Source organism: Colobus angolensis, unplaced genomic scaffold (assembly GCF_000951035.1).
Source record: "Colobus angolensis palliatus isolate OR3802 unplaced genomic scaffold, Cang.pa_1.0 Scaffold303, whole genome shotgun sequence".
Lineage (NCBI taxonomy): Eukaryota > Metazoa > Chordata > Mammalia > Primates > Cercopithecidae > Colobus > Colobus angolensis.
Genome location: NW_012116300.1, coordinates 294,453 through 314,617, shown reverse-complemented (window position 1 = coordinate 314,617; position 20,165 = coordinate 294,453). Strand labels below are relative to the sequence as shown.

The 20,165-nt window shown below is 53.6% G+C and overlaps 1 protein-coding gene across 1 annotated transcript in view; it reads right to left on the bottom strand.

Annotated features, from left to right (window-relative positions):
• The window catches only part of SLX4 (SLX4 structure-specific endonuclease subunit), a 69,450-nt gene that overhangs the window by 5,453 nt on the left and 43,832 nt on the right, over positions 1-20,165 (bottom strand). The window contains exons 5-15 of the mRNA XM_011950253.1: positions 18,444-18,668; positions 15,178-15,367; positions 14,066-14,278; positions 13,492-13,497; positions 10,622-10,818; positions 10,204-10,520; positions 8,726-8,957; positions 8,206-8,294; positions 7,045-7,191; positions 5,290-5,456; positions 1,573-3,878 (exon numbers count right to left, since the gene is read on the bottom strand). Coding sequence (XP_011805643.1) covers positions 1,573-3,878; positions 5,290-5,456; positions 7,045-7,191; positions 8,206-8,294; positions 8,726-8,957; positions 10,204-10,520; positions 10,622-10,818; positions 13,492-13,497; positions 14,066-14,278; positions 15,178-15,367; positions 18,444-18,668 — 4,089 coding nt within the window. The remainder of the gene's footprint in view (positions 1-1,572; positions 3,879-5,289; positions 5,457-7,044; positions 7,192-8,205; positions 8,295-8,725; positions 8,958-10,203; positions 10,521-10,621; positions 10,819-13,491; positions 13,498-14,065; positions 14,279-15,177; positions 15,368-18,443; positions 18,669-20,165) is intronic.

The window sequence follows — 20,165 nt, the reverse complement described above, 5'->3', positions numbered from 1 at the left end:
AACCCAAGAGGTGGAGGTTGCAGTGAGCCGAGATTGCGCCGCTGCACTCCAGCCTGGTGACACATTAGAACAGTCAGACTTTGCTGCTTCTGCCTTTTATGACCATGGAGCCCTTTGAGCCCCCGATGAAAGTGACAGGTTTTGTCTCCTGAGAAAGGCACGATTCTTCCTGTGGCCGCAGCATCATCCTGAAGCCTGCCTCAGATCTGCTCTGCAGCCTCCTGCAGCTGTTCTCACAGCACTGCCTGGGAACTGGCTAGAAATGCAAATTCTCGGTCACCCTCCTGAAGCGAGGCTCTAGGGCAGGCTGGGCCAACGGGTGCTATAAGAAGCTCTCCAGGTGCTTCTGAAGCCCCTGAGGGCCGAGGGCACCGCCTCATTTGTCTGGATTTGGGAGGAAACGGGCCCCCAGGCCACAGGCAGGTGTTCACTCACAGCCTGGCCTTTCTCCCAGTTGTGCTCTGCCCAGCCCGGCCCTCCTGGCCCTCCCTGGAGGTGCCTGGACGGGAGCAGCAGCACTGAGGGGGCCAACACCTGGGGCTCTGACTCTCCCCGGGGACTGAAATGAGCAGGGAGTGGCATTCCTGCACCTGAGGGGACCAGGAAGAATGGACCTCACAGCCTCTCACACTTGTCCCACCTGATTCTTTTTTTAATTGACGTGAAATTCACATAAAGAAATCGTAAAGGGAATAATTCAGTGGCATTAAGTATTCACAATGTTGTGCGACCATCACCTCTATCCATTTCCAAAACATTTTCAGCACCCCAAAAGGACATCCTGTACCCCCCAAAATGGGGAGCAGTTGCTCCCCATTCCCCCTCCCTCCAACCCAGGGCAACCACTAGCCTGAGTTCTCTCTGGATTTGCCTATTCTAGACATTTCATATCCATGATGCAGACAGCACATGACCTTGTGTGTCTGGCTTCTCAGCCGGCAGCATGTTTTTCCAGGGTCGTCCCCGCTGTGGCGTGTGGCAGTGCCTCATTCCTCGTGGTGGCCAAACGCTATTCCCTTCTCTCGCCGGGCCACGCGGGGCTCCCTATTCATCTGCTGGCGGGCCTTTGGCTTGCTTCCACCTTTTGGCGACTGTGAATAGCACCTCTATGAACGTGATGTCTGAGTCCCTGTTTTAATTCTCTTGGATACACAGGTAAAAGTGGAATTGCTGGGTCCTACAGCCATTCCACGGTTAATATTTTGAAGAACCACCCTGGTCTAATCTTAAGGCACGCCGATACTTGCTGAATGAGTGGTGGCCTTTGGAGGTGCCGGCTCCGTGTTCTGGAGAAGGGTCTGTAGATGTGGATTTTTAACACATGCCCAGGTGAGCACTGGATCCAGGTGAGTCTGGGAAACACTGACTTACTGGCTAAGAAGTGCAGCGTGAGAGCCAGCCTGGCTCTCCTCCACCGTGGAGGGGAGTCTGGAAGGCAGCGAAAGTGTCGTGCCTCAGGTCAGCAGGCATTCAGCGCCGCCAGCCCCTGGGCCTCATGACCGACCTCCACACCCCCTTGGTGTAAAACAGTAACAAAGACAGTCCCCTTCCCCAGCTCTCCTGGCTACTCACTGGGTGTCTCTAACCCTTCGGGCTTCTGAGCTCCACCGACGCTTAGCATCTGCGCTAGAGGAGGGGTCTCTGGAGGCCTCTGCTCTTCCCCGTCCCAATCGTCCCACAGAGCCGAATTCAGAAAGCTCAGCCTGCTGTTCCCCGGGGAACCCGCGCCCAAGGACTTCTCTTGCGATTTCCTGCGGGCAGAGCAGCTTCCTCGGATGGGGGTGGTGTCCAGGAGCCCCGGGGAGTGGCAGTCACAGCTGTCGGCAGCCTCCTTCATCCTGCGGCTGGGGCTGCTGGTGCTCAGGGGGCCGGTCCGCTCCAGGTTCCAGTGATCAATGGGAATTGGCGAGAGGGGCTCCATGTGCCAGCAGCAGTCGTCAACTGGAATTGGAGGGTCACTGTCCAGCGGGGGGCTGCTGTTGGCCTGATGGGAGGCCACCTCCTGCTCATCGTCACTGTCCCCGACTTCCACCACTTCACTCGCTGTGGTCTGGTTCAGGAAGCTTGGCCCAGGCGGAGAGTGTTTCAGGAACCACCTGCTGAAGTGGGCGCGGTCCCCTGAGATGGGACGTGGAGCCAGTGGAGAGGAGTGCGGGTGGCCCCCAGGGTGGGGATGGGAAGGGCTTTTGTGGCCTTGCCTTCTGCTGTCAGAAGTTCCTGGAGAGACGGGAGTGAGGCAGGAGGACGGTGTCTGGGGCGGTGGTGTCTGGGGCCTGATGACGGAAAACTTCTGTGCAGCCTCGTTCCCTTCCCTGCTTCCTACTGAGGCCCTGGGCGTGTGCTGTGTCACCGCCTCCACGGCCAGCCCGCTCCTGAGGCTGCTGATTTGGGTCTGGGAAGAACAGTCGCGGCTTCTGCTGGCCAGCGGGGTGGCGGGCACCAGCCATGAGGTGTCTGTGGTGCTGCCCTCGCCGGGGCTGCTCTCACGGTCACAGAACAGCCAGGGAGCCCCTCTGCTGCCCAAAGAGCCCTGGTTCTCCGGCAGCGCCCCCTCATCCTCCCGCTGCAGCGCAGCTTCCCTTCTTGGTGGGCTGTGGGAAGGTTCCTGATCTGCATCGACGTCAATGACGGAAAACAGCTCACAGGACCTAGGGCTAATTTCTAGAGCTTTCCTTTCTTCCAGAGGATCACTAGAAATGGACTTCATTTTGGTTTGTTCTAGCTCTAGTTCCTCATCGGAGTCCAGTAAGAGGATGACCTCATCTTCTTTGTTCACTTTGGATGAAGATTTCAGAGATGTGGAGCTCAAATGGTCAGGATTTGACTGGGTTAGGTCAATGGACAGAGATTTTTCTGGGGACATCAGGACCCCCTTATTTCTGCACTCTAGCATGGACCGACGCTCTGTGCCTTTCTGGTGGCCTGGCTCTTTAGACAGCGTGAGGATGCTCCTGTCCCTTTTCTGCTTTGATGGCACAGCTGGAGACAGCGAGGTTGGGGAGCCCACCTGGGAAGTTCCGCCGCGGGACTGGGGTGTCGACAGGGACAACCCGCTTGTGTGATGAGGCTGATGAGACCCGCGGGGTCTCCCACCCTGGGGAGGCCCCAGTAGGAAGCGGCACGGGTGTGGTGGAGACACCTGCCAGGGAGCCAGGCGATGAGAAACCTCCAGCCCCCTTTCCCTGACAGCGCCACTTCGTTCCTCAGGCTCACTTGTTACTTGGGACGGCTCTGAGATCTCTCCCTGAGTTGATGAGAAGAGCTGTTCGTAATCACCGGCATCATCCGAGTGCGGAAGGAGGCCTTCTTTTCTCTCTGCCCAGCAGCCCCTGGAAGGGCTGGAGCAACTGGAACGGCCAAGCGCCTCCTGCTCAGGGGCCTCTGCTCCCCGTGCCCCTGAGCGCTGGCCCTGGGGTGGTGGGAGAGGGCACTGTCCCACCTTCTCCCAGGTCGTGGTGGCCTCATCTCTTCCTGGCTCCGACGGCTCCATCTCCTCCACCTGGTCCCACTGTTCCTGCACCTGGACACTTGCTAGGAGCTGCCCAGAAACCGGACTGCCACCCTCCAGCCAGTCAGCATCCTCGCCAGCACCCACTGCTTTTTCTTCCTGGAGCAGCTTTCGCTGAGTAGCTGCGAATTCATATATTTCTTCCATTTCTGCTTCATTCACGTTTTCTTGATCTTCTTCGTGGTCCTTGGATTTCAACAAAGTCTCCGCTTCCTCCTCTTCATCTGCCCACATTGACCTCAAGAGTTCCTGGAAATTCTCGGCCCTGCTTTCGCAATTCTCAGCTTCCTTCTCCTCCCATGGTTTGCCCCCTGAGTCCGTGGTGACAGGCACCTGTTCGCACAGGTGAACAAGCTCGCTCACACCAAACCTGCAACACGAAACACCAAGGGTCATCGCCACTCTGCATGGAGACGGGCTCTGGGCACCCCAGTGGAGTGGCAGACCAGAGCAGAATCTTCACCAGGAGGAATGACCATGACCCAGGCCCTGCTCCCTTTGAAGATGGAGCCCACACTCCTTGCCAGAAACACCCAGGCCACTTCGCTCCAGAAACCAGAGACTGACAACACGTAAAGCAGGGCTTGCTAACTACAGCTGCAGACATAAAGGGGTGTGTCGGGCTGAATGTCAGGTAACAGGGATTGGCAGAGTTACAAAACTGGGGAGTCTGCTGTCTCAGAGGCTCTCAAGACATAGCATCAGGGCCAGGCATGGTGGCTCATGCCTGAAATTCCAGCACTTTGGGAAGCCGAGAATCACTCAAGGCCAGGAGTTTCAGATCAGCCTGGAAAACATAGAAAGTCTCCATCTCTACAAAAAAATGTAAAAATTAGCCTAGGAGTTCAAGGCTACAGTGAGCTGTGATCATGCCACTGCACTCCAGCCTGGGCAACCGCAAGAGACTCTGTCTCTGAAACAATAAAAAAGGCCATGCATGGTGGCTCATGCCCATAATCCCAGCACTTTGGGAGGCGGAGGCAGGAGGATTGCTTGAGGTCAGGAGTTCAAGAACAGCCTGGGCAACATAGCGACACTCCATCTCTCCAAAAAATAAAACATAAATGAAAAGACATGGCATCAGACACAATCCACAGCAGACCAAGTCCTTGCATCAGCCCAGGCCAGTGGGCAAGCCAGCCAGCCATCTGCTTGAAGGCTCTGTGGCCTAGTCAGTATATTTCCAACCCCAGAGGCTGAGCTGTTCCTTTCCTAAGAAAGCAGCAGAGGGAGGACACAGGCTTGGATCAGCGACCCAGGCCCTGTCCAGAGGCACAACACTTGTCCCTCTGAGCTGCTGCCTCTCTCCTAAGATGCTGGCTGGGCAAGCCAAGGGAGCTGCGACATCTGGGATGCAGCCTAAGCATTCTCTCCATGCCGTTTTACAGGACTCTGGAAGGGACTGCCATTGCTCAGGTCTAGCGGTGGAACGATCACTGAGCAGCAGTGTTTGGGGGGCACGGTAGCCAAGGGCCATTCTCTTATCACACATAGGGGGTTAAAAACCACAGGACTCAATAGAGTCTTCCTGATCCTATTTGGCACCCCTGCAAGTGTCAGTTCTGGCGTGTCTGTTCTGGCCTGACTTTCACCTAACACGCCCTGTTCTACAGGGTCATCGCTGGCCATGAACTTGGGATTAAAAGGTATACACAGGACTGTTGGTTCTCTTGGCCTCAGCCCCGAAGCCCCGAGCCCTCTGCAGCAGCACAACCCTCCCCAGAGCTGTCAACCTGCCAGTCCTCGCCAGTTCCTTTCAAAGGCTGGGGAGCAATCCAGACCTGTGGGCCAGGGAACTCAGCTCAGAGCTCAGGCCAGGAGGAAGGCCAGTGTCCGCGGTATAGAGGTAGTGCAGGAATGCGCAGGCGGCCTCGGTGCTCACGTCACCCAGCAGGACACGCTGGGTCGGAATCCCGTCCTCTACAGCGGAGAAGCCTTCGTTGTTCACCTGAAGGTGAAATGCAACACAGAGGGTTTACTGACCAGACACTTGTACTTGGAGCAAAGCAGACGCTCTGGGGTGTCCTGCAGGTCACTAGTCTTTTTATTTTTCTTTTTAGAGACAGTGTCTCCCCGTGTCACCCAGGCTGGAGTGCAGTGGTGTGATCATGGCTTACTGCAGCCTTGAACTCCTAGGCTAATTTTAAATTTGAATTTTAATTATTTAATTAATTTATTTATTTTGAGTTGGACTCTCTCTCTGTTGCCCAGGCTAGAGTGCAGTGGCGAGCTCTTGGATCACTGCAACTTCCACCTCCTGGGTTCAAGTGACTCTCCTGCATCAGCCTCCCAAGTAGCTGAGCTTGCAGGTGCCCAGCACCATGCCCAGCTAATTTTTTGTAGTTTCAGTAAGAGACGAGGTTTTGTTATGTTGGCCAGGCTGGTCTCAAACTCCTGACCTCAGACGATCCACCCTCCTTGGCTTCCCAAAGTGCTGAGATTACTGGCCTGAGCCACTGCACCCAGCCCCTAGGCTAATTTTTAAATTTTTTTTGTAGAGATGGGCTCTCACTATGTTGTTCAAGCTGGTCTTGAACTCCTGGCCCCAAGGGATCCTCCCACCTTAGTCTCCCAAAGTACAGGGATTTTAGGCTTGAGCTGCTGTGCCCAGTCCCTAGTCTTATAAGCAGCTCCATGCCCCAGGAAAAGCATTAGCCACTGTTTATGCAGATTTTTGGCCAATAATTTTACAGGTGAGGCCTAACACTCCTCTTTTGTCAAATCATATTGGGACTAGATATTCTAGGACCCAGTTAGAGTCCTCTTGATAGACACAACTGGGCTCCAGAACTTTGACAGAGACTGAGAATAGCTCCCTGAGTTCCTACCCACACTCAAGTCAAATGCTTTCAAGTCAGAAAGCAGAAGGTTCATCAGCAACTCATCCCTGAAGAGATCAATTATGAGCTTTTGTCATTATGCAAATAGAGGAAAGAGAAAACAATTCTGGGAAACAATGGATTTTCTTTTTTGTTTTTTTGTTTTTGACTCTGTCGCCCAGGCTGGAGTGCAGTGGCGCGATCTCAGCTCACTGCAAGCTCCGCCTCCCAGGTTCATGCCATTCTCCTGCCTCAGCCTCCCGAGTAGCTGGGACTACAGATGCCCGCCACCTCGCCCGGCTAATTTTTGAATTTTTAGTAGAGACGGGTTTCACTGTGTTAGCCAGCATGGTCTTGATCTCCTGACCTTGTGATCCGCACACCTCGGCCTCCCAAAGGGCTGGGATTACAGGCGTGAGCCACCGCGCCCGGCCGAACAATGGGTTTTCATTCCACAGAACAAAACACTGATGCTTCCTGGTTCTGAGGCTACCCTCACACTCACTCCTAACCTCAAGTGTGGGTCTGGATCTCTTCTCCGCGTGCTAGAGAAAGGGATGGGTGGGAGGGAAAAGGTGAGGACATTGTGGGGCAGGAAGTGAGGGAGATGGGGGTGGTAGAAAGGGCATCTGAGACATGGGGAGGCCTGGTTGGAGAAAGGCAGGATTAGAGAGGGAGAGAGAGGAAAAGAGGGCACACGGTGGCCTGCGTACTTACATACTGGATGAGGAGCGGGCATCGGGCATAAAGCACGAACTTGTGGGCGTAAAGCACCTCCCCGCTGTCTGTCTGGAACTGGACATCACTCAGGTGTGGGTTATTGACCATGGCACCAAAGTCAGCAACCAGCAGCCCAAGGGAGAGCTGAAGCGGGAGGAGAGGAAGAGCTGTCACCTCCCCACCTCTGTTCTTCTGCCGGGGCAGTGGGAAGCTCCCCACATGGAGGTGGTGTTAGGGTGGGCCAGGAGCCAGGACCTGCGTTCTCCTTTCCTCTCCAAAATGGTTCCCACGATGGGCTCAACCTCTGAGTGACCCTAAGGCCCTGAGCAGCACAGAAGAACAAAGCACTAGCTTGTTCCTCTGGCTCTTGCCAGTGGGTTCCCTGGCACCCGTGGAGAAGCCAGACATGGGGCTAGACGTGAATTCACAGCGCTGGCAGCTCCTGCACTGTGTGGGCCAGGCTGTGGGGTACCTAGGCTTTGAGGAGGTGCGCCCGTCCCCTGTGACGGACAAGCACCCTGTGTCCAAGCAGCTCGGGGACCTGGCCAAGAGGACAGCCGGGTCCAGTATGTGATGATGTCCCTAGGCTGGCCTTGGCATGAAGTGCTTGGTTAACACTGACATGCAAATGGGAGGAGGTCCACTCTAGAGAAAAGCCAGCTCCCACCCTGGGTCCTCCCCACACAGCACACTGACAGGGAGGCCGGGCCAGTCTGCTCAGCTGTGCTCTGGAGCCCAGCCCAGGACCTGCACAGAGGGGAGGGACAGCAAGCCCTCGGTGAGCTCGCAGCTACTGAGGAACGAGCAGAGCGTGCCTGGATGGGGCAGCCACGCTGAGAAACTGCAGTCCCTCTACACTCCTGGGACCCGGGACAGAGCAGGCTCTGGGGCCTCAACCCCAAGGTGCCCCACGGAGTCACAGACAGAAAAGGCAGAAGCCTTGTGGCAGAGCCCCTAGAGGGGCGCCGGGGCGGCTGTGGGTCCGTGGCTCTGCTCACGCATGTCAGCAGGTGGCAGCCTTCTGGAAAGCAGAGACCTTCTTGAGAGGCCGCCGCACTTGCATTGGGGGCCAGAGGCCGGCGGTGAGCCAACCCCATCACACGTGTGGCAAGCGGGAGTGGCCGGGACCACAGAGCGTGGGACAGAGCCAGTCCTTACCGAGGCGCGGCCGCCGCTTTCCAGGTGCTTCTCCTGCGATGGCACCACAAAGCCAGTCAGAGGAAGGCCGCCGGGCACCACGTCCAACCCTGAGCGGAGGATTCACAGGTTAAAGGAACGTCACAGCCCAGCCACATCCACCACCAAGAAGACAGCGGTGGCCACGGGCTGAGCCTTCAGGCAAAGCAAACCCGCACGCCCCGTTTCTCTGTGTTAGCCAGGATGGTCTCGATCTCCTGACCTTGTGATCCGCACCCCACCAGGGAGGTAAGACAATAGCAAAACAGCTCACCCAGAGGATTCACTTGCTGTGGGCAGACAGCTCTGTCTTTGGAAGGAAAGTCATGACAGAGTTGTCAACGCCACATTCACCTTTGAGAAAAAATGAAAGCGCCCAGAGGCTGTGTGTTCTCCCAGCAGGTCAGAGCTGCCGCCACAGCGGCACAAGAGCAGCCTCAGCCGCGGGGAAGGGAGGCCCAGGAGGGCAGGGCTGGCCCTGGAGTCCCACCCAGCATCTCACCTGCAGCCCCTTCCGAGCCAGCCAGGCCCCCACTGCTGGGCCACGGGCTGGCGCTCAGTCCCTCCCTCGCCAGGTCCACGAGGTCCTGCAGAGCCTGGTGCTCCCTCTGGCTGGCCGAAGGCGATGGCCCCCTGGAGCCACGGCCTACAGGGGGGGTGCTGTGAAGAGCGGGTGACCTTCGCTCTGAGTGCTCAGGTGGCACCAGCGGCGGCATGGGCTCCTGCATGAGGGCCTGAAAGAAGCCAGTAAGCAGAGTGACCGTGTGGTCGCTGTCACTGACGCACACACTGCAGAAGCCGTCACATGTGGTATGCATGGCTGGACCTAAAACTACAGAGCAGGACGCAGGCTGTGGGGACGGAGCTCCAGCCACAGCCCGGGGCAGTCCTGGGACGTTTTTCCCCAGCACTCATGCCAACATGCTCCTCCTCTGTCACGGCCAAGGCCAGGCCTTGGCATCTGTTTGCACAAAGGCTTGTCAGGCCAGGGGGGCCCAGGCCTGCCACCTTCCCGAAGTCCATGGCAGGAGGACACTTGCTGCAGGGCTGTCTGGAGTATGTGTTTCAAATGCAGGTTCCCGGGCTCCGTCTGAGGCATTTTGCCAGCTGCCCTGGGACTCTGCTTTTTTTTTTTTTTTTTTTTGAGACGGAGTCTTGCTCTGTCGCCCAGGCTGGAGTGCAGTGGCCAGATATCAGCTCACTGCAAGCTCCGCCTCCCGGTTTACACCATTCTCCTGCCTCAGCCTCCCGAGTAGTTGGGACTATAGGCACCCGCCACCACGCCTGGCTAGTTTTTTTTTGTATTTTTTAGTAGAGACGGGGTTTCACCCTGTTCACCAGGATGGTCTCGATCTCCTGACCTCGTGATCCGCCCGTCTCAGCCTCCCAAAGTGCTGGGATTACACGCTTGAGCCACCGCGCCCGGCCCCCTTTTTTTTTTTTAAGACAGAGTCTCTCTTGTTGCCCAGGCTGGAGTGCAATGGCATGATCTCGGCTCACTGCAACCTCCGCCTCCCAGGTTCAAGTGATTCTTCTGCCTCAGTCTCCCGAGTAACTGGGATTACAGGTGTGTGCTACTATGTCCGGCTAATTTTTGTATTCTTAGTAGAGAAGGGGTTTCACTATATTAGCCAGCCTGGTCTCAAACTCCTGACCTCATGATCACCCACCTCAGCCTCCCAAAGTGCTGGGATTACAGGCGTGAGCCACCGCGCCCAGCCGGGACTCTGCATTTTCAACAAACTCCAGGAACACACTCTGGTGGAAACCAAGGGTCCTCCCTGATCCTACCCAGAGTACCATGTAGCTGCTGGACAGAGAAGAAAGCTGCAGCCACCGAGCGCCCCTCTGGCCTCCTCCCACCTCTGCCTTTTCTTCCTGGACTTTTCATCACCTGGCTGTGGATACCCAGTGTTGCAGTTCTGGGACCGCCAGCCTCCCGCAAAAGCCTGTCCCATGTGCCTGAGGGGAGGGACTCACCTGGGCAGGCCGCTGGGGCACGAGGGGAGGGACCAGCCTGGCCGTGTAGAAGGCCTCCATGGCCCAGGCCCCAGTCAGTGCACTGCCCTCCCACAGAAAGCTCTGCTTGCATTCAGGTGGAGGAGGACACTGGCCCGCTCTTTCCCACCTTTCCTTTAAAATCCTGCTGGCAGGAAGTGGTGGCGTGCTAGACAATTCCACTTCCTCAGAGAGGAGCAGGGCCACACGGTCCTCTATCTGTCGGCCTGTGGTTTCAGAGTCCTGGACTAACAACAATGGGGGAGACACTGGGGGTTTCTTCTTGCGACTTTTCTTCTCTAGAGAGAAACAAAAGCGACACCATCAACGGTGGAGTCAGTCCCCTCCCCCGGGACCCGCTGGTGGTCTCTCCCAGGGCCACTGTTCTGGCCACACAAACCTGCTTCTGGTTTTATCCTCTCAGAAAAGGCACTTTCCAGCCTGAGGGCTGGCACAGCCGCACACGGCTCCATCTCCGACCGGGACAGAGCCATGGCCACCAGCAGGTCCTCGGACGGTGCCTCGTCCACCTTCCGCCTCTTCCGTGGCTCCTTCTTGCTGGCGGGTCCTCTCCGTTTCAGACTTCCGCCATGATCACTGAAGCGAGAAGACAGCCAAAAAGAAAAGTTACTGGGGCTAGAGGAGTGCATGCTTCTCAGGTTGGTCACATTGGCCTGGAGAGGGCTGGGCCTGAGAGAAAAGCGACGGATGTGGACCTGCCAGGCAGACCCCTCCCCCACTTCTATTGCCTCGTGTGAACTCATTCAATCACAGGCCAAAAGTTCAACATGGCCCAGGCACGGGAGCGTCTGGGTTCCTTCACGTCCTGCTGTCCAGCAGGTCATGGCAGATGTCCAGAGCCATCTGTGGTACCTGCACATCCTCATGTGGCCAAGCCCGTCCAATGGAGTCAACAATCGATGGCTCTAAGCAGGCTCCCTGGACTCCCACCACCTTCACCCATCAATACTTCCGACGCTCCTTACACGGTCTCGGCCACACCGGCAGAAAAGGATCCCTTGCCTCCTGCAGGGCTCCAGGGCAGTGCCTCTGCCCATGGCCAGAAGGAAGGGCTTCCCAGCTTAGGCTGCCAATGGTCAACACGACACCAGCCGCCACGGGACTCTGCACTTTCAATGGGCAGCAGCGCGTTTGGTTTGGAGGAAATGAACAGGAGTTTTCAGCTGGAGAGAACCTAGGCTGCCTGGGTGACTCCCAACAAGCTGGGCAAGGAGGAGGGCAGAGGCGACAAAGGAACTTAGCACAAACCGGGCCCACCTTCCCTGCACGGCAGTCATGCCTCTGGCTTTTGCAAAAGCCCGTGCTCTCCACGGGGCCAGGGATGGCTCACATTCACCTTCCTAGGAACCTGGATAACCACAGCCTCCCAGTGGGAAAGGAGCCGCCTGGGCAGCCCAGGACCCTGCCTCTGTGAGGGGAATGCAGACTCTGTCCCCTCCTCACTGCCCAGCAGGCCAGGTTTGGACTGTGGGGAAAGAGTATGAGGTACTCTGGCCGGGGCATGCGTTCTGAGGACCACAGGCTTGGCCTTGGGGGAGGGAAGGGTCCAAAGACCCTATAAGGGCATCCAGCTCCTGTAGTTTTCTACTCTAACAGCCTTCTAAACGAATCCACATACATCTAGTTTCAGTACTTGGAGGTATTCTAAAAAGCAGACATACTTTATCTGAGCCGGTGCTTTTGGTGTGGTCCTGCCAAGAAAGAAGCAATGGCTTAGATGACCTCTATTCTAAGGCCTCAAGGCTTGCACCCCTACCATGCTGGTGTGGAGGTGCTAAATATAGATGGGCTCCCCCACCAAGAGAATCCCCTCTACCCTCTGCCATCTCAGCCCCAACCCAGCTCGGCTGCCCATGACCTGTGTGCAAAGCAGCGGGTGGGACAAAGAGTCATCGCCTTTGGCGTTCCCTTTGCTCTTGACAGCAGTCTCAAACCTGGAGGAGTCAAAGGACCAAGTTGCCTTTGTTCACTGTGAAGCTGGTGTCAGCTCTAGCGTCCTCAGCAGCAGGACAGGGTAGAGCAGGGCCAGCCCTCTGGCACTTGTGTGGCTGTGGTTTGCATGCTGAGGACTTGTGTCCTGGCTATGAGCAGGGCCTCTAAAAATCTTCTGTCTCACCAACTTTGTTGTTGTTTTTGTTTTATGAAGACAGGTTCTTGCCCTGTCGCCCAGGCTGGAGTGCAGTGGTGCAATCACAGCTCATTGCACCCTTGACCTCCCAGACTCAAGCGATCCTTCCGCCTCAGCCTCCCAAGTAGCTGGGACTACAGGTGTGCAGCACCAGCCAGCTAATTTTTTAATTTTTTGTAGTGATGGGTCTTGCTGTGTTGCCCAGGCTGGTCTTGAACTCCTGGGCTCAAGTGATCCTTCTGCCCTTGCCTCCAAAGTATTCAGATTACAGGTGTAAGCTACCGTGCCTGGCCAGTCACCAACTCTTTGAACTGTGCTGAATAATCTTATGTTAACAGTGTGAAAACTGGACTGCGCTGAGGTGGAAACCATGGCATACAACAATGAAATGGATGGAGTAAAGTGACTACCAAATTCTTAGATGTGGTAGAGCAGCAGTCCCCAACCTTTCTGGTACCAGGAACTGGTTTCATGGAAGACAGTTTTTCCATGGGACACGAATCGGGGAAATGGTTTCAGCATCAAAGTGTTTCACCTCAGATCACCAGGCTTTAGAGTCTCATAAGGAGAGCTCAACCAAGATTCCATGCATGCGCAGCTCGCAATGGGGTTTGTGTTCCTATGAGTCTAAGGCCACCACTGATCTGACAGGAGGCGGAGCTCAGGCGGTAAAACTTGCCTGCCCACTGCTCACCTCTTGCTGTGTGACCAGGTTCCTAATAGGCCACAGATCGGTACTGGTCCGAGGGCAGGGGGTTGGGGACCCCTGCACTAGAGGGTACCGACTGCGGGTTCATAGGATTGGAAACTCAGGAAGGACCTTGAGGAAAATAGTGTGATGATCGTTTCTGCACCCATCTAAAGGGGCAGGTCCAGAGCCTTCCAGAATGCAGACTCTGTCCCCTCCTCACTCCCTTCTAGACTGTACCTCATTTCCACCCAAGTGTTTCATTTCCAGAATGAAAGAGGGCTCTTTTTTCCTCCACCATAAAAAGCTTCTTTTTGGCCGGGCGCGGTGGCTCAAGCCTGTAATCCCAGCACTTTGGGAGGCCGACACGGGCGGATCAGGAGGTCAGGAGATCAAGACCATCCTGGCTAACACGGTGAAACCCCGTCTCTACGAAAAACTACAAAAAAAAAAAAAAAACTAGCCGGGCGAGGTGGCGGGCGCCTGTAATCCCAGCTACCCGGGAGGCTGAGGCAGGAGAATGGCGTAAACCCGGGAGGCGGAGCTTGCAGTGAGCTGAGATCCGGCCACTGCACTCCAGCCTGGGTGATAGAGCGAGACTCTGTCTCAAAAAAAAAAAAAAAAAAAAGCTTCTTTTTTTTGTAGACAGGGTCTCACTCTTGTCCAGGCTGAAGTGCAGTGGTGCGATCTTGGCTCACTGCAACCTCTACCTTCTGGGTTCAAGTGATTTTCCTGCCTCAGCCTCCCAAGTAGCTGGAATTACAGGCATGTGCCACCATGCCCAGCTAATTTTTGTATTTTTAGTAGAGACAGGATTTTACCATGTTGGCCAGGCTGGTCTCGAACTCCTGACCTCAGGTGATCTGCCCACCTTGACCTCCCCCAATGTGCTGCGATTACAGGTGTGAGCTACCGCGCCCGGCCCATAAAAAGCTTTTTTAAATAGAAAAAGCCCTGAGTGCACACAGCAATATTTGGCTTGGTTTTCTTCCTTTTCGTTGACTCACCTGGACACTGGCAGGCTGCTGCTCCCCTCAGGCTGTGCTGTCTGCAGCCGCACAGCCTGCAGCAGGAGCTGGGGGCCAACCTCCATCTTCACAGCACACTGCTTCAAGTGGCTGGTTCTGCTCTTTAAGGTAAGAAATGGTTTCCCACAGATCGGGCACTCAGGGATCTGAGGCACGGAAGGTCTTAGTGCCTTTTCAGCTTCATCCAGGCACCTGAAGGAAGACAGTTAATACAGGAGAACCACCCTCCCTGGGAATGTGGATTGGAGCAACTGTGGGTCCAGGTCATCATGGATGTGCTGTGGTCAAAGCAAGTTCCCCAAAGCTAATCCCCTCCACACAGCCTGACTCCGTCTCCTGGCAGTCAGCCCCTAGACACTACACTTAGGTATCTGTTAGCAAAGCTGGCTAAATAAAGCAAGGAAAGATTAAATGCAGTTACATGATAACTTAGAAATTCCACTCCTAAGTGTAGACCCCCAAGAACTGAAAGCAGGTACCCAAACAAATACATGAAACCCATGTTCACGGCAGCTCTATCCACAATCCCAAAGGGTAGAAATGCTCCAAATGTCGGTCAATGGATGAAAGGATAAACCACGGTCATATTCCTCATCTAAGAATGGGAAAAAAACACAGTCTATCCATAGGATGAGATACTACTCAGCCACAAAAAGGAATGAAGCCTGTCCCATGCCACAACATGGATGAACCTCAAAAACAACATGCTCAGTCAAAGAAGGCAGACACAAAAGGACAACTGTGCAATTTCAGAATCGGCAGATCCATCCAGACAGAAAGTTGATTAGTGGTTGTCAGGGGAGAGAGGGGCAATAGGGAGTGGCTGCTAATGGGTGGGGATTCTTTTGGCGGTGATGAAAATAATCCAGAAGTGATTGTGGTGACAGTTGTACAACTGTGTGAATAAATGGGTGAACTATATGTTCTGTGAATTATATCTCAACAAAGTTATTTTTTAAAAAGGGGTAGGTTGACAACAAAGCTGAAGTGCTATTTTCACAGTAAGGTGTGGAGATCCCCACTCCAGCCCTGGGGTGCCCGGGGATTCTGGTCACGTACACGGGACAGGTGACGGCCCAAGCTGCCCCCACCTGTTTACATGCTGTTCCCTTCGGGTCACGTTCATGGCTGAGAGGTTCTTTTGACAAATCTGGCAGAAGAACAACCCCTTTTCCTCCAGGCTATCATCCTGTGCCGATGCTCCTACCCGTGCAAACTCCTGCTGCAGGGTCAAGGCCACCGCAGCGTCGCTCTCTGGGGCAGGGGGCCCAAGCGCAAGCACTGTGGAGAAGCACCAAAGATCCGTGAGGATCAACTCCAAAGACAAGCTCACCCTCAGACCTCTGCTCTGTCGGTTCTTGCAGACCATGGGGAGCAGGGGGAGCACAAATAAACCAGAACCCAGCTCCACTCTGCAGACCGGTGACTTGGGCACTGTCCAGTGAGACTGGGCACTAGTCAGCACCCCTGCAACAGCCGTCTCCAACTTTAACATGCATATGCATTGCCTGGGAAGCTTGTCGACACTCGAATTCAAATTCAGGGGGTCCGGGTGCAGCCTGAGACTCTCTGCCTTCCTAGCAGCCCCCAGGCTTGGCGATGCTGGCACCGCAGGACCACTCTGAGTAGCAAGGACCTAAACTTCCCCACTTCTGCTGCCGTCGGCTACCTTGGGCATTGCAGGTTCACAAGGCTCATATTCCAACAAAGCTAGATGTTCTCTTCGAAGCTCAACCTTTCCTTCTGACCTTTTACTGCCCGTGATAAAACCAGGGCAGAGTGAAATGCCCTTGGCGGTTAAAAAGCAGCATCTCTTACTTCACATCAGACCAAAGAATGGACTGATTCTGGTCTTGAGATGGCTCCCAGGATGGCCCATCTGGTATTGCTGAAGCAGACCCCTGTCACTCACGAGGGATATGCCCTGAACGCCTCATAAACCCCCAAGTTCTTGATGGCTGTGGCCTACCAGTGCCTGCCACTGAGGCCAGCAAAACAGCACACCTTCATTTTGGTCTTCTTTTTTTTTTTTTTTTTTTTTTTTTTTTTTTTTTTTTCCTGAGACGGAGTCTCACACTCTGTCCCCAAGCTGGAGTGCATCGACGTGATCTCGGCTCACTGCAACCTCCGCCTCCCAGGTCCCAGTGATTCTCCTGCCTCAGCCTCCTCAGTAGCTGGGATTACAGGTGCACACCACCACACCTGCCTAATTTTTAGTAGAGACGGGGTTTTACCATATTGGCCAGGGTGGTCCTGAATTCCTGACCTCAGGTGATCTGCCCGCCTTGGCCTCCCAAAGTGCTGGGATTACAGGTGTGAGCCACCGCATCCAGCCTGGTTTGGTGTCTTAAAGAAATGGTTTATCTCTTTCTGAGAGCTTGCTGGGTGTGATGTGAAGATACAGAGAGAACTGAGTCAAATGCTGGGCAGGGGCGGAGCTCACACCAGCTGGGTGCCTCCTCTACACCTCACATGTGCATCCAGGACTGATGCCTCAGCAGGACATCAAATCACTCACTGCCTGCTGTGGACCCTGGGGCGGCCTGAGACTCCTCGGTGTTACTGAAGTGAAATCTGCAATGCAATGCCAAGAGCCTGCATACTTATTAGCTCTAGGTCCGCCAATAATGGTTTCTTCCTATTTCTTTTACTTTTGTAAATTTTCATCAGAAATGAGAATCCATATTGTTTCGGGGATGGAGAACAGAAGCACCTGGCATTATTATGCTTATTGGGCTGGTGCTGCACCAAGTACACAGCAGCTATGGGGCACCGGCTCCACACGCTCTCACCTGGAGCCAATGAGCCTCTAATCCACGCAGAGTGGGGCAACCCGCGGCAACCCAAGGGTTAGAGGAGGGAGTTAAAGGATCCCATAAAGAAATAAACAAATCCAGAGAGTAGGAAATCTTATAATACAATTAGCCTAGCCTCTTCAAAAACTCAGTGTCATGGGGCTGGGTGCGGTGGTTCACACCTCTAATCCTAGCACTTTGGGAGGCTGAGGAGGGCTGAGCTTAGGAGTTCAAGACCAGCCTGGGCAACATGGCGAAACCCGTGCAAACTCCTGTTTCTACTAAAAATACAAAAAAATTAGCCGCGTGTGGTGGTGGGTGCCTGTAATCTCAGCTACTCAGGAGGCCGAGGCACGAGAATAGCTTGAACCCGGGAGGCCGAGGTTGCAGTGAGCCGAGATCGCGCCACTGCACTCTAGCCAAGGCTCTGTCAAAAAAAAAAAAAAGTCAGTGTCATGGAAAACAAAAGAAAACAAGTGGACTATTCTAGAATCTAGGCCTTAGGAGACTGCTGAGCTACAGCAATATGCAGCATGTGAACTTACTGAATCCTTGTCCAGAAAAAAAAGAAACCAGCTACAAAAAATAACCTTGAGACAACCGGGGAAATTTGAATTTGAACTGGATGCCAGGCACTATTATGGAATTAAGCGTGATAATGGTATTGTAGTTATGCAGCAGAATCTAGGGGTGAAGGATCCTGATGTCTATAACTTACCTTCAGATAATATGGAAGAAAAATATGTATATTTGGCTAGGCACAGTGGCTCGCGTCTGTAATCCCAGCACTTTGGGAGGCTGAGGCAGGCAGATCACGAGGTTAGGCGTTTTGAGAACAGCCTGGCTGGCCAGCATGGTGAAACCCCATCTCTACTAAAAACACAAAAATTAGCTAGGCGTGGTGGAATGTGCCTGTAGTCCCAGCTACCTGGAGGCTGAGGCAGGAGAATGGCTTGGACCCGGGAGGTGGAGCTTGCAGTGAGCAGAGATCGTGCCACTGCACTCCAGCCTGGGTAACAGAGCAAGACTCCATCTCAAATAAAAAAAAAAAAGAAAGAGGGCCAGGTGCAATGGTTCACACTTGTAATTCTAACACTTTGGGGGGCTGAGGTAGGCAGATCACTTGTCAGGAGTTCGAGATCAGCTGGCCAATTTGGCGAAACCCTGTCTCAACTAAAAATACAAAAATTGGCCAGGTGTGGTGGCGCACGCCTGTAAACCCAGTGGCTGGGGCAAGATAATTAATTGCTCGAACCTGGGAGGCGGAGGTTGCAGTGAGCCGAGATCATGCCACTGCACTCCAGCCTGGAGCAAGGCTCTGTCTCAGAAAAAAAAAAAAAAGAGGAAGAGGAAGAGGTACCTTATCAAGGAAGCTAGGTGGGAAATGAGCCCAGAGACTCTTCAATCTCTGGCTAGATCCAGTGAAGTGGCAAAGGTAAAACATCACGCAGAGAGCCTATCCACAGAAGAAACCCAACAAATGCTGATTCCTTCCTGCCTCCCTTCCTCAGTTATGTTAATAAACTATCTCTGTGTGGAAGACAGAAACACACTCAGCATACCATTCCTCGCCATCATCTCCTCTTGAGGATCCTTTGGGACATTTTCTTCCTGTGCAGCCTCGAGGGAGCACTCTTCTGAAGCATGTCTCAAACGCTCGGGGTCTGCTCTCTTGAACTGCTGCATTCGCTGTAGGACCAATTGTGCTGTGCGGGGTTTGGAGGGACTTGGCACTGCTGTTGTCAAACAGGAAGGAGGAGGCTGAGAGTCGCTGTTGGGTGCATTCTCTGGCAAGAAGGGAAATATTCACAACCATCTGTTGTAGCTGGAGAAATAAAAGACTTTTCCACCAGACACAGGTTAGACGCAAGTTTCAGGCGTCCTTTATCAACTAGTTTAGGTTTGACTCACAAATGTGAAGAGGACTGGTTGCTTGTTGGTAACGTCTTTGTTTATGGCAATACAGACATAAATATCAATGACAGGAGGGGAATGGGATGTGACCGCTAATGAGCACGGGGTCTATTTTTAGGATAAAACTGTTCTCAAGTTAGGTAGTGGTGGAGTTGGACAACTCTGAATATACTAAAAACCACTGAGCCACACCCTTTTAAAGGGTGAATTTAATGGAATGTCAATTATACCCCAATAAAGCTATTTTTAAAGAAATATTAACGACAAAGGTTTATGTCCTAGATCAGTTCTTCTTTAACTTGGGATCCACAGATCTTCAATGGGGATCCAGGGACCCCATGAAGTTGTATGCCAGTTCTGCAGGTGTGCGCATGGATATGTGTTTTGGGGGAACCACGCATAGATTTCATCTGACTGGAAAAGAGCACGAGAGACCAGTCAAGTTGGTGAGGCAACACTGTTGACGCCTTCCAGCAGTCTCTGTGACCTGAGACTCTACCAGCACTCTACCGAGAGGTTCTTAAGACCAGGAAGTCAGGGCAAGGAAAATTTAGAAACAGAACTCAGGAGCTCAGAGAGCCCATGGTGTATTACACATGCAAGGCTGGTTTTCAGTTTTGCATGAAGAATGTGTACTAAGCATATAGCTCAGTATATCAAGGGCAACAGAGCAAGAAAACTGCTTTAAACAAACCGTTAAAAAATTATCCAGGTGCGGTGGTGGGTGCCTGTGGTCCCAGCTACTCGGGAGACTGAGGCAGAGAGGACTGCTTGAACCTGGGAGGTCAAGGCTGCAGGGAGCTATGATAGTGCCACTGCACTCCAGCCTGGGTGACAGACCAAGACCCTGTCTCTAAAAACTAAGTAAGTAAATAAATCAGTGACAATAACAAAGGAAAAGATTAAAAGGTCTTCTGAGAGAGAAACAAAAAAAACCTGAAGATTCTCCTGGGACTTGAGCCCACATAGCGCCCTCATGCGGCCCTCTCAGCAGCCTCTCCAAATTGGCTGGCCCAGTCCAACTTACCCACTTTGGAATAAATTCAAGAAAACAAGAGAAGCAACATTATTGTGTTGTTTGTGGAACTCATGTCAACCACATAACAGAATTTCATAGGAAATTCTTGAAAGAGCAGAGGACTCCAAACATAATCATGTGAACAATTCACACAGGAGTTATATTTTTCTTGACTGTTGTTTAAACCAGGAGTCAACTGGGTGCAGTGGCTCATGCCTGTAATCCCAGCACTTTGAAAGGCTGAGGCATGAGGATTGCTTGAGCCCAGGAGTTCAAGACCAGCCTGGGCAACATAGTGAGCCCTCCAGCTCTAAATTTTTTTTAAGCTTAAAAATTAAAAAAAAAAAAAAAA